Source organism: Myxocyprinus asiaticus, chromosome 3 (genome assembly GCF_019703515.2).
Source record: "Myxocyprinus asiaticus isolate MX2 ecotype Aquarium Trade chromosome 3, UBuf_Myxa_2, whole genome shotgun sequence".
Taxonomy (NCBI): Eukaryota; Metazoa; Chordata; class Actinopteri; order Cypriniformes; family Catostomidae; genus Myxocyprinus; species Myxocyprinus asiaticus.
This window is the reverse complement of record NC_059346.1, coordinates 59235937-59248701: the sequence shown is the minus strand read 5'-3', so window position 1 is coordinate 59248701 and position 12765 is coordinate 59235937. Positions and strand designations below refer to the sequence as shown.

At 37.5% G+C, this 12765-nt stretch overlaps 1 protein-coding gene across 2 annotated transcripts in view; it reads right to left on the bottom strand.

The window, feature by feature from the left end:
* The window catches only part of ephb4a (eph receptor B4a), a 55676-nt gene that overhangs the window by 19020 nt on the left and 23891 nt on the right, over positions 1-12765 (bottom strand). For both annotated transcript variants that reach the window (XM_051672349.1, XM_051672358.1), the window contains exons 2-4: positions 7375-7445; positions 6720-7001; positions 5531-5921 (exon numbers count right to left, since the gene is read on the bottom strand). In XM_051672349.1, the coding sequence (XP_051528309.1) occupies positions 5531-5921; positions 6720-7001; positions 7375-7445 (744 nt within the window). The remainder of the gene's footprint in view (positions 1-5530; positions 5922-6719; positions 7002-7374; positions 7446-12765) is intronic.

The window sequence follows — 12765 nt, the reverse complement described above, 5'->3', positions numbered from 1 at the left end:
AAACTCATATTGGGTGATATAATAAAAAGTTAATGCTAATATTGGTCAATAAGAGTAAAAATACTAAGATTGGGTGATATGATAACAATATGCTAATACTGGCCAATATGATAAGAAAAAATAAAAAATAATATTGGGTAATATTAATAAAAAACATTTTTAATACTGGCCAATACAAATAATAATAATAAAAAAAAAATAATTGTAAATGTCTTTTGACCATTGCTGTTGTAATTGACTGCAAAAATAAAATGTTCCCAGAAAGGAGAAACACAGTGGGCTTCTCTATCAGTGGCTCGTTTTCTCCACTTGCCATTTTTAACTACACACAATTCATCCAGAACTGTGATCTCATCAAGTTGACCCACGTGAAACACAGGCGGAGCGTAAATATCTACAGATCCATTCAGGTGCATTAGCGGAGGTTGTAACTGTGCCTGTCTGTTTGCGCTTTGTTTTCTTACGTCATTAAACTTGAGGTGAACCGACCGCGGTACCAATGCTTCCCAAATCGTGGGTGGTGAACTGTATGGTTCGTTTTTTTACCTAGAACCGTTACACTCCTACTAAACATACTTCCCGTTTACCATTTTTTGCCATTAATTTAATGCCTTACCTTTCGATATATCAAAAATCTGTTCACAATTTAGCATCTTCAATGTCACTGAAAATTATTGGCATAATGTTGCCTGAATGTGGTGTCAGTCTCATGAATCCCCTAGGAGGAGTATTTAAAAGTTCAGACACTGCAATATTCAAAAAATCCAAAATGACCAACTTCCTGTTGGGGAGAGCTAATAACTGTAATTATGAAAGTTGTTTGGCTTTATGAGTACTAAACATGTACCAATTTTGGTGACTGTAGGTGAAAATGGGGGTGTTACAGAGGCAGTACACTGCCAATTTAAAGGGGTGCTACAGGGCCCCTCCTACATGCCCATGTGTGAACTTTTGCCCAGCCCTAATGGCCAACAACTCTGATGTGTGTGCAAAATTTCATGAAATTTTAAGCATGCCAAGTGCTTCAAAAACACCCAAATATAGGAAGAAAGGAATAATAACAATAATATGTTGCCATGGCAACACTATTTAAGATGTCAAATATCCATTGACGTTTTACATCAGCAGTGTCTTGACATTATTCTAAAGAATTTTGAAGCAATTCATGTAAACATAAGAGGGCTATTTCAAAGTCTGTTAAAAGTGCCATACTTCTTACTGCCAGTTGGTGGCACTATAACCGTGACTTATAATAGCCACATCAATGTGATCAGCCCCCATTACCAAACATACAGCTGAATTTTCATCAAAATCACACAGTGCACACAGAAGATATAAGGCACTTCCTGTTTTCCATTTTTCGCCACAAATGTATTGCTTCGTCATGGCGACACCATTCAAAATATCAAAAATCAGTATGCAATTTAGCATCTACAATGTCTTGGCATGATGTTGCACAAATTTGATGTCAGTCACATGAATCCCTTAGGAGTATTTAAAAGTTCAGAGCCTGCGATTTTCAGAAAATCAAAAATGGCCGACTTCCTGTTGGGTGAGCTAATGACTAAGTATAAAAGTTGTTCGGCTTGATGAGAACAATACATGTTCCAAGTGTGGTGACTAGGTGAAAATGGGGGTGCTACAGAGACCCCATTACATGCCCATTTTGCACGCCCATGTGTGAATTTTTGCCCAGTGCTTATGGCCGACAACTTTGACGTGTGCAAAATTTCAAGATTTTCACACATGTTAAGTACCCCTAAAGTACAGAAAACCTTAAAAAGAATAATAATAATACTTGGAAGAACAATAGGGCCTCTGAACTTTCAGTGCTTGGGCCCTAATAATAATCCATAGAAGAAAAATAGGGCCTCAGCACTTTCAGTGCTTGGGCCCTAAATAATAATCCTTAGAACAATAGTGCCTCCGCACTTTCAGTGCTTGGGCCCTAATAATAATAATAATAATAATCATTAGAAGAACAATAGGACCTCCGCACTTTCAGTGCTTGGGCCCTAAAAATGCTAATACTGGCAAATACAATTAAAGAACAACTATACCAATAATAATAATAATAATAATAATAATAATAATAATTATAAAAATGCTTATATTGGCCAATATGATTTTAAAAACACTAATTTTGGGTGATGCCAATAATAATAAAAAACTAATAGTGGCCAATGTGAGTAAAAAAATATAATCCTAAAAAAATATGCTAATATTGGCCAATATGATTTAAAAAAAAACACTAATATTGGGTGATACCAATTATAAAACAAATAATACTTACATTGGCCAATACAATAAAATAATAAAAAAATAACTTTGGGTAATACCAATAATTAAAAAATGCAAACACTGGCCAATACAATTAAAAAGAACACTAATATTGTGTGATATAATAATAAAAAAATGCCAATATAGGCCAATACTAATATATATATGACAAAATGATTAAAAAACACTAATATTGAGTGATACCAATAATAATAAAAAATAATGCTAATATATAACAATACAAATAAAAACAATACTTATATTGTTGTTGGTGATACAAACAATAATAAAAACATGCTAATATTGGCCAATTTGATTAAAAAACACTAATGTTGGGTAATACTAATAATTAAAAAAATGCTAATACTGACCCATACCGATAATAAAAAAAAAACAAACGCACATACCAATATGGTCACCAATATATTTTGAAACTGTAATATGTCTTTTACAAAAAAAGTAACAAAAAGTACTATGGTACCATGAAATACAAATTACAACCTGTGGTACAAGTATATGCTAATCATTCAGTACTATAGTATACAGTATATAAAAATACCTTAGTATTACCATCTGGTACCACCACTGAACCATAATACAACCACAGTACTTTTTATTAAGGGAACTTTCATGAGTACACAAAAGAGTCTGTGAATATATGTGTGGCAAATTAGGATGATTAGTACAATACACCCCTCTTTCTCTCTTGCTCTCTCTGTTAAAGTGTCTTCTCTGCCCTGACACCTCTTCACCTGTGACCCCATGACCTCTCAGACCACACACTCCTTTCAGCCTTTCACCTGCCCAATAAACTGCAGTATTCTCTCTTTCAGTCTTGCTGCCCATGTCTAATTGGTCATGTCATTAGGGTGCTTTGTAGTGGACACAGCCCTGCCTACAGGCACCACTATTGTGTCTTTGTGGGCGTGTGTGGGTGTGAAAGAGAGGGGAGCACAGCAGATGTACTGTGTTAGAGTGGATGAATGCTGAGTAGGTCATTGAGTGTGCGTGCGAGTGTGTGAACACAGACAGCACAGCTGCAGTGTTTAACAGATGAGCAAAAGCCTTTACACACACCAGTTTGCTCTTTTACATGCAAACCCACCACACCCATCTAAAAGAACATCATTATAGAGCTGAAGTCATGCTTTCAAACAGGCAGGATTTGGACTGATCCTCTACACAGAGCGACTGCGGTTACTGGAATTAGAGTCATGTCTTTAAAAGAATATTCCGGGTTTAATATTCCTTCAGCTTTATCGATAGCATCTGTCGATTACCACAGAAAATACATTTCCAAGTGTCTCTCAGTTTGTATAAACAAACGGAAAACGCTTTACAGTAATACACTGGTCTAGCAGGCAAGACAGCCGAAGAGTTTAACAGCAGAAAAGAGACGCTTTTATTTTTTGTTAAAGCACATAATCTAAATCGTCTCTCTTTAAAGTGGGACTACTTTGGATGAACTTCTTTTTATACGTTACTGACATGATTCTGCATGTTAACAGTGCTTTACAGATATCTACATCACTTTCCTTCACGATATGATTGCACAGGATATCATACAAAGTTATTAGGTTTAGCGGCTTTACATGGTCATGACATGAGGTGAACGATTGGGTTAGAACTTTGTATGATCGCCTGCTAGGCTTTTGTACATCTGTTTGCTTGTATAAACAGAGTGATGATAAACATTATTGTCTGTGGTAACTGACATCATGCCACAGATGCTGTTGATAGAGCTATGGCTGTATTTAAACTGGAATAAATATGAAATCACATATGAAAAACAGAAGTGTTCTTGTTTAATGACATAATACTGTACTGATAATGTTATTTTCATGTACTTTTCATTTCCCTATTTTTTTTTCTATTTTTCCTCTTTCTTTTCTTCTTTCTCTTTCAATTTTTTCTATTTTTACCACTATTTTTTCTTTCTTACTGTTTTTCCTTTTCCTTTATTACTTTTTTCTGTTTTTCCTTTGTTTCCTTTTTTCTATTTTTCCTCTTTCTTTCTATTAAAAATATTTCTTTTTTTCTTTCTTTTTTCTTTTCTTTTCTTTCTATTTTTTTCTATTTTTAAAAAAATCTTTTTTTTCTTTCTTTTTGTTTTTCCTTTTTTCTTTCTTTTTCTTTCTATTTTTCATATTTTCCTCTTCCTTTCTCTTCACATTTTTTCCCATTTTTCTATATTTACCACTATTTTGACTTTATCTTTCTCTTTTTCTATTTTTTGTCTTTTTATATATTTTTTCTTTCTGCTTTTTCTTTTCGTTTCTTTTTTTTTTTTACTTATTTCTGTTTTTCATTTCCTTTTATTTTAAAAAAAAATATTTTTCTTCTTTTCTTCATTCTCTTTCAATTTTTTCTATTTTTCTACCATTTTTAAATTTGTCCATTTTTTCTATTTTTACCACTTTTTTCTTTCTTACTGTTTTTCCTTTTCCTTTCTTTATTACTTTTTTCTATTTTTCCTCTTTCTATTTAAAAAAATTCTCTTTTTTCTCTTTTCTTTCTATTTTTTTCTATTTTTAAAAAAATCTTTTTTCTTTCTTTTTGTTTTTCCTTTTTTCTTTCTTTTTCTTTCTATTTTTCATATTTTCCTCTTCCTTTCTCTTCATATTTTTTTTTAATTATTCTATTTTCCATTTTTCTATATTTACCACTATTTTGACTTTATCTTTCTCTTTTTCTATTTTTTGTCTTTTTATATATTTTGTCTTTCTGCTTTTTCTTTTCGTTTCTTTTTTTTTTACTTATTTCTGTTTTTCATTTCCTTTCTATTTTTAAAAAAAATATTTTTCTTCTTTCTTTTCTTCATTCTCTTTCAATTTTTTCTTTTTTCTATTTTACCACTATTTTTTCTTTCTTACTCTATTTTTCTTTTTTCTTTCTTTCCATTTGTCCTTTTCATTTCTTTTTTACTTCTTTCTGTTTATCCTTTTGTTTCCTTCTTTCTATTTTTTATATTTTTCCTCTCTTTCCTTCTCTTAAATTATTTTCTTTTTCCAATATTTTTCTTTTTTATTTCTATTTTTACCCCCATTTCTTCTTTCTTTCTCTATCTTTCTCTTTCTATTTTTTATTTCTTTGTTTTCCCTTTTCGTTTCCTTCTTTCTATATTTTAATATTTTTCCTCTTTTTTTCTTTCTCTTTTCTTTCTTTTTCTACACCTCCACCCACACAGAATTCAGAAAAGCTTCTAGAAAGCTCAAATCAGCTTCAGAGTAGTCTGTTCTCTTTCACTCACCTCTACACTCCAGTTCTTCATGGCTGGCCTCAAAGCCCGGCAGGCAAGTGCAGGTGGTGGTGGGCTGGTCCACCCACTGTCCATCTTCTCCACAGAACATCTTGGGCAGTCTGGGATTGGGCCCAAGCTGTGCTGCATTCGCCACACACTGGCCCACTGCCTCCTGGACCAGCGAACGTGGAACCGTCTCCGGGAAGACTGAAAGTGAGCGCGTAAGAGCTGGACACTTTTTAAAGAAGACACGTACGGATAGAAGGGCCATGCACGCCCCTTGGGCCTGAAATGCCAAGTAAAATCCCCGTTTGGTCAGGGGGCCCAAACGCAGCGTTTTCACGTTAAACTTCTTCTCTCCACCTTTACGCAACAGGAAGTCTGCAGCCACAGTGTCAACCTAACAGAAATGGAGAAAAGGCAAAGGTTAAAGGCTGATGAGCAGTCTCAAAGGAAAATCACAAATGTGATCTCTTTATATCTCAATTGTACTGAGATTAAATGGAGAGCAAATGGATACTTTTTGCCGAAATATACTACTTCTCAGATGTTTCTCATGAAGAAAAAGACCCTAGTAATGCCACAAGATCTAAACAATGTCTTTATGCACAGATTTGCCAAGATTTCAGTATAAACTCAAACATTTCGCATCAAATTCTTCCAAGACCAAATTAGCTATACTATTAACATTAATGTTAAAGCTTTTTATTTTTACTGTATGTCTCATTTGTGTCATTTATTTCTCCTGAAGAATTTTAGAGGAATTTCAGAGAATCAGAGAAAGTAAAGCTTTAGGCCAAAGTATACTTCGGTTGTTCGTGTTGCCTATCGCTCTGCAAATTTAGTCATCGGCACATTCTGGACGGACTGTCGGCGTGTGTCCCAGATTTTCTCGACATGCGTTCATTCATTGTCTGTGTGCATCGTCACCGCACGTGCCTGCCGTTTACTGTACTAAAGAGTATCTTAAAGCAGTTGTAGTGCGCATGCATTGAACACGTTCGTATTTGCTCGCGGTCAAAAGAGTATACTTTGAAAGTCATTGCGGTTGAACGGCGCAGAAAAACAAAGTATACCCGGGCCTTAATTTTGAAAAGAGCAACCTTGGAGTAATGACATTTACTTTTGGGGAATGTTAATGGTTCAGCTGTGTGAGAGATTGATTGATTTCAATTCCCAATAAGCCAAATGTGTGCACCTTGGTATAAGGGTTCTCCATCCACACGGGGTGTGTAGTCGTTGCATCATCCGTATCGCTCTCGTAATAGTAAAGGTTAAAGGTCTCTTTGCAGGATCGGTGGTGCGTGTTGCGTGACGAACACTCGATCATGGTGAAGAGCAACTCCACATAAACCTGCGATGCACCTCGCCGCTCAATGAGCTTACTACGCAACCAATGACTGGACGAGCCGTCGATCTGGCAGATCTGATAGGTCCTCACACTGTTGTTCTCCTCATCTAGACCGCTTACCTCCTCCCACTGTGCATGAAGGGGGGACAAAAGAGAAGAGACATCCACTGATTTGTTAATAGAGATTGTAGTAACTTGAGTGCTTCTCAACTTATGGGTCATAACCCAACAATGGGTCACAGGTCTGTTCTGATGGAGTTGCAGAATATGCTTCCCATAACTTTCCAATCAAACTCTATTTTTGAAGTAAATTAATCAGTCACTCTAGCAAACATGAAAAGGTTGCGTAACATGCTTGTTACAACATTAAATATAGGTTATTTGTGGTACTGTGTTGGGTTCCCACTTGATGTCCAATGTAAAATCTAGCTCCTGAAGCAAAACCAGTTGAGAACAACAGCTCTACATAAAGGGTCAAATTCTGGAGTTGTGCAGGTCTCACCTCAGGTTTAGATCGAGAGTATGTCGTCCACTTCAGATCTGATGTCTCTGTCTTAGTGTTCATGAGGACCTCTGTGAAACAGGAAAAGGAAAGATTTAGAAAAAAAAAAAGAAAAAAAAATCAATGAGATCTCTTTAACATCTCAATTGTTTCTCTAAGGCAGTAATGAGACCAGATGGAGATCAAATGGAGACTTTTGCTCACAAGATCGCAACAATTTCACACACCGTGCTCAAATTGGCATAGATACCAGAGATTAGATTTCAAATAGCCAGAGATTTCAATGTGAAATCAAATATTTCTTATAAAATTTTTGCTAAGGCAAGCATCATTATTTCTAAGGCTAGGGGTCTTACCATTAGTATCACATTTTGCAGCGTAACTTATCCTGCATGTTTGTTTTGCGGAGATGAATTATCAAATTGCATGACTTTTTAAGGGCCATAAAAAAGGGCTGTAGTCTTATATTTAATAATCGACTCGAGCCATATCTAGAGAGCAAAATTTCCAGAGACCAGTGGGACCGGAGACTAGGACCACATCCACAATCCTTTTTCTGCTGAAAACTCTATTTTCAGTTTCCCAACGTTATCGTTTTCAAAAGTATGTGGTATGGAAAGCATTTCCATTTTCGGTAGATGACAACAACATTCTAGTGTCGACGAGAAGTGTAAACGCAGCAAAATCTCTGCGTTTTCAAAAAAAAATTTATTGCTGTTGACGTAGCTTAGGGCTTTTGTCTTGTTCCAATTAGCAATCATCAAGCTATCACTCAGAACACCCTAGCAACATGCTAGAAAAGACCCAGAACACCCTAGCAATCACCTAGCAACCACCCAGAACACGAAAGTAACCTCTAAGAGGTTACTGCAAAGTCCTTCTAGCATGTCAGTCCACTGGCGGCCATTTTTGGAACGCTCCCGACCAGCTAATTTTCTGTGTAAACAAGCGGCAAAAGCAGCTCATCTTCCAGGCTGCTTAAAGCGAATTCAGCTGTTGTACTTCCACGAGACTGAGCCGTTGGATAAGCCACACCCCCTCTTTCCAAAACCTCACACTCCAAAGATACCAAATGAGCTTTGTTGAGAGCAGAAATGGTTGTTAAAAACAACAGTAGTAAAACAGTGCCATCAACTGACAGCTGTTATGAACAACATGTCATAAAAATTGCATTATGCCTCAATAATTCGCTGCAACTACAACACTAGGAAAATGCGCAAAATGATAGAGATATCTCAGGACACTTAGTTCAGTGATATCTTTCAGGGAGTAGGAAACATTTTTGCACGCCTTTTCATGAAAAAAACAAAAACAAAAAAACACTTACAGCACCTTTAAATGGGGAAAGACTGAAATCTCCAAAATGGTTGGTTAGGATTACAATCAAAATATATTTCAAACCAGCTGTAAAAAATGACAACACTGGAAACATAAATTGTGTTTCCTTACCTCTAAAGATTACACACACACAAAAAAAGCAATTTTCCCGGCTTTTATAGCTAATGCGTGTTCTGACTGTATCTAAAAGGTTTCACCTGTAAGGCGGACTTTCTTTCTACATCCATCGACTGTTGGGCATTCCAATTTCTCCCATTCATTTTAATAGAAGTGGCCCGTCACTGCTAAATAGACTCTGGATATGGCCCACACATCCACACTTACACGTTTTTATTTGAAAACGCATTGCTTCAGCTACAGTTCTGTCTAAACCGTTCTCCATTACTGCATGATTTGATCAAAAAGAGGGCAAGACAAATTACTTCCATAGTTTGAAAGGTTAGTTTTGACTGGCCAACAGAAGCTTTAGCAAAAATAAAAACTATGGGTGATTTTTTTCTAGCTGTCTCGTACTGTGGCTTACGTAGCTCCAGTGCTCAACAGGGAAACCCGCGGACGTGGGAACAGCCTAAATTTACACTCAGACACAAATGAAAAACAAAACCACTATATAGAGTTTGAGCCTATTGGTGAATGATGGTAGTTTAACTTCCAGTGAACGTCCTTCTTTCCATTCATCTCCACTGCACCAACACATTTGATTGCGTTTTGATTGCACTGGCTGTTGGGTCATTACATATTGATGATTGGTGGCGATGGGTTTTAATCAGGCATTCATTCTGTCACCCCCTCCAGGATTCCGTGTACATATCTGGCCAGAGCACCTCTACCAAAGGGGAGCTTTCAAGATTAGTAAAACATAGCGTAACGTGGCGGTACACTGGCGAGGAGACCAAATGCCATTCGTTTGGAATGGATGCTAATGGAGGAGATGCTTCAGAGTGCCGGATAAACTGCATTTGTGAGGAAACAGTTCATCCCAGTGAACTATGTGTGGAGTTTACTACGATAAAATTGTTGTTTTATAAGAGAAGTTACAGCAATTTTGCAACAGGTAGGTGTCAGTTTACAGCTCTCCCCATTCATTTGTATGGTATCCACAAATGGTGACTTACTGTCGTAACTTGCTAGTTGACCGTTCCACTCTCTGCTATGGTGGAGCCACCCAGGTTAATTTCTCAGTATAAAAGAATCTCTAATCTGGCCCTAGGATCCTTCCTATGGGAGGTGTGCTGGTCATGTGACCACCTGAAGCCAACACAAGGTTCAAACCCAGCTCCAATCACAGAGACTTCACCTACAAATACAACTACAGAATATTTTCTCTCTGCTTCTGTTATTTGTTTAAACTCCCTCCCTATCCATGTCTCACCTTTATTACTCATGCTTTTTGTTGGAGTCTAGCATACTGAATGTATCTGGGTCGGGACTTGTCTTGGGAACTGGAAGCTTTCTGTTATTGGTTTCTACCTCAGAAAAGCATCAATACCAAGACTATAAAGACAAGCCTGTGTGGCCTCAGGAAAGAAATAGGCTGGGTTCAGTGTGAAATACAAGTGTACTTTTTACTGCATAATAGTGCACACACATTATACTGCATATTGTGCAATCTGACTACAGGGGTGCAACTACCCATTTTCAAGGATGTAAGCGATACTTACATTGGTGCCCCACTTTTGGTCTCTGGACGGTGGGTGTGGAATCCCCCTTGAATGTTTTTGCCTTCCGATGAGGTGGGGGTCCCAACTGCACCCCCTTGGTGGGCCGCCGGTGCCCCATTAATATAGTCTGACTATAATGGTTGCACTGTATGTTTCAAGAAAACTGGCTCATATGAGTCATTCGTTCGGGAATTGGACTATACTGATCGCAATGCGTGTTTTATGCTATAGATTCAAAAGAACCGGCTCATAAGAGTCATTTGTTCAGGAATCGGGCTACACTGATCGCACTACAGAATCAAAAGGACTGGCTCATAACTGTAATTCATTTGGGAATTGCACTATATTGGTAGCGCTGTGTTTTGTGCCTTGTAGATACAAAAGAACCGGCTCATAAGAGTCATTCGTTTGGGAATCAGACTATATTGGCTGCAATGTATGTTTTGGACTACAAATCCAAAAGAACTGGCTCATAAAAGTCATTTGTTCGGCAATCGGACTACACTGATCGCACTGTGTGTTTTGTGCTATAGATTCAAAAGAATCGGCTCATAAGAGTCATGCAATATGGAATCGGACGACACTGGTCGCACTGCTTGCTTCACACAGTAGATTCAAAAGAACTGACTCAGAGGAGTCATTCGTTCAGGAATCAGACTACACTGGTCGCACTGCTTGCTGCACACAGTAGATTCAAAAGAACTGACTCAGAGGAGTCATTAGTTCGGGAATCAAACTACACTGGTCGCACTATGTGTTTCACACTGTAGATTTAAAAGAACTGGCTCATAAGAGTCATTAGTTCGGGAATCAAACTACACTGGTCGCGTTGTTTGTTTCGTGTTGTAGATTAAAAAGATCCAGCTCATAAGAGTCATTCATTTAGGAATCAAACAACACTAGTCTTGTTGTGTGTTTTGCACAATAGATTCAAAAGAACAGGCCCATAAGAGTCATTCATTCGGGATTTGGACTACACAGGTCGCACTGCGTGTTTTGCACTGTAGATTCAAACTAACTTGGTCTGAAGACTCATTCATTTGGGAATCAGCCTATATTTGTTGCACTGTATGTTTCGGCTTGTAGATTCAAAAGAACCGGCTAATAAGAATCATTAATTCGGGAATCGGACTACACCGATCGCACTGCGTGTTTTGTGCTGTAGATTCAAAAGTACAGGCTCATAAGAGTCATTAGTTCGGTAATTGAACTACACTGGCGTTGTATGTTTCGGGCAGTAGATTAAAAGGAACCGGCTCATAAGAGTCATTCGTTCAGGAATTGGAATATACTGGTCCAGGGGAAGCGCTGCTACTGAATATTGCAGCAAGAAGCACTGTCAATGTATTTTAGTGCAGCGTTGATACGGTTTCTGTTTTTATTTTTTAAAAATGGAAACGGTTCCAAATAAGAACCGGCTCTGGGTACCCAACCCTAATGATTAGTATGCCAGTATGCAGCTCTATACATACCTAGTGTGTCTCTATCTGAATGTATCTGGGTCAGAACTTGTCTTGGGGACTGGAAGCTTTCTGTTGTTGGGTTTTACCTCTTAATCAATCAATCATCAATATTAGAAAATGACAAAAAAAAAAAAAAAACATGAAAAAATATATTTAAGTGTGTATGGCCTGAGGGAAAACACTGCTATGTTCTCTTTCTGACACCACCATGCACTCCTCCATAACGCCATCCATCTTTCAGACTTTCACTTTCCTCTCATCACTTTGGCTTTGCCCGCTTTCAAATTTCAAATTTCTTTCTTGCCATCCGTTCAGTTTCCATTTCTTTTCTTGATAACTCCATATGTCCCCATCACATTCTTTATCTCCTTCACTCTTTATGTCGCCCGGCTCTCTCACCCTCTCTCCCTCTGATATCAAGGGCTGCGGGCGAATGATAACCACCGTCCAGCTCTGAGAATCAAAGCACGGGACGCCCAGGAGGCCGGAGAGGAGGATGAAAGAGGGATGAGAGGAAAAGAGTGCCAGGCGAGGGAGGACGCAGGGTGAGAGATTACGAGAAGAGGGCAAAGGAGAGAAAGAGATATGAGAGAGAGAGAGAGAGAGAGAGAGAGAGAGAGAGCGCATGAGGGATGAGAGAGGACAGATATCCGACGGTGATTTCCCACTGTGAGTTTTGCTCCGAGTTCAGAGGAAAAACAAATTACAGGCTCATCAGCATTATAGCATGCACATAAACACACACACACACAGGAGAATCTAATGAAACCTGGCACGAACATGTCATATTTCACCCAAAAAATCTAAATAACAAAATAAGAAATTATACTTTGTTCAAAGAGGACAAAGCATTTTATGACCAAAAATGTTTTTTTTTTTTTTTTTTTTTTTTTAAGATTTTGGTTTTAGATATTTTCATGTTCATTAAA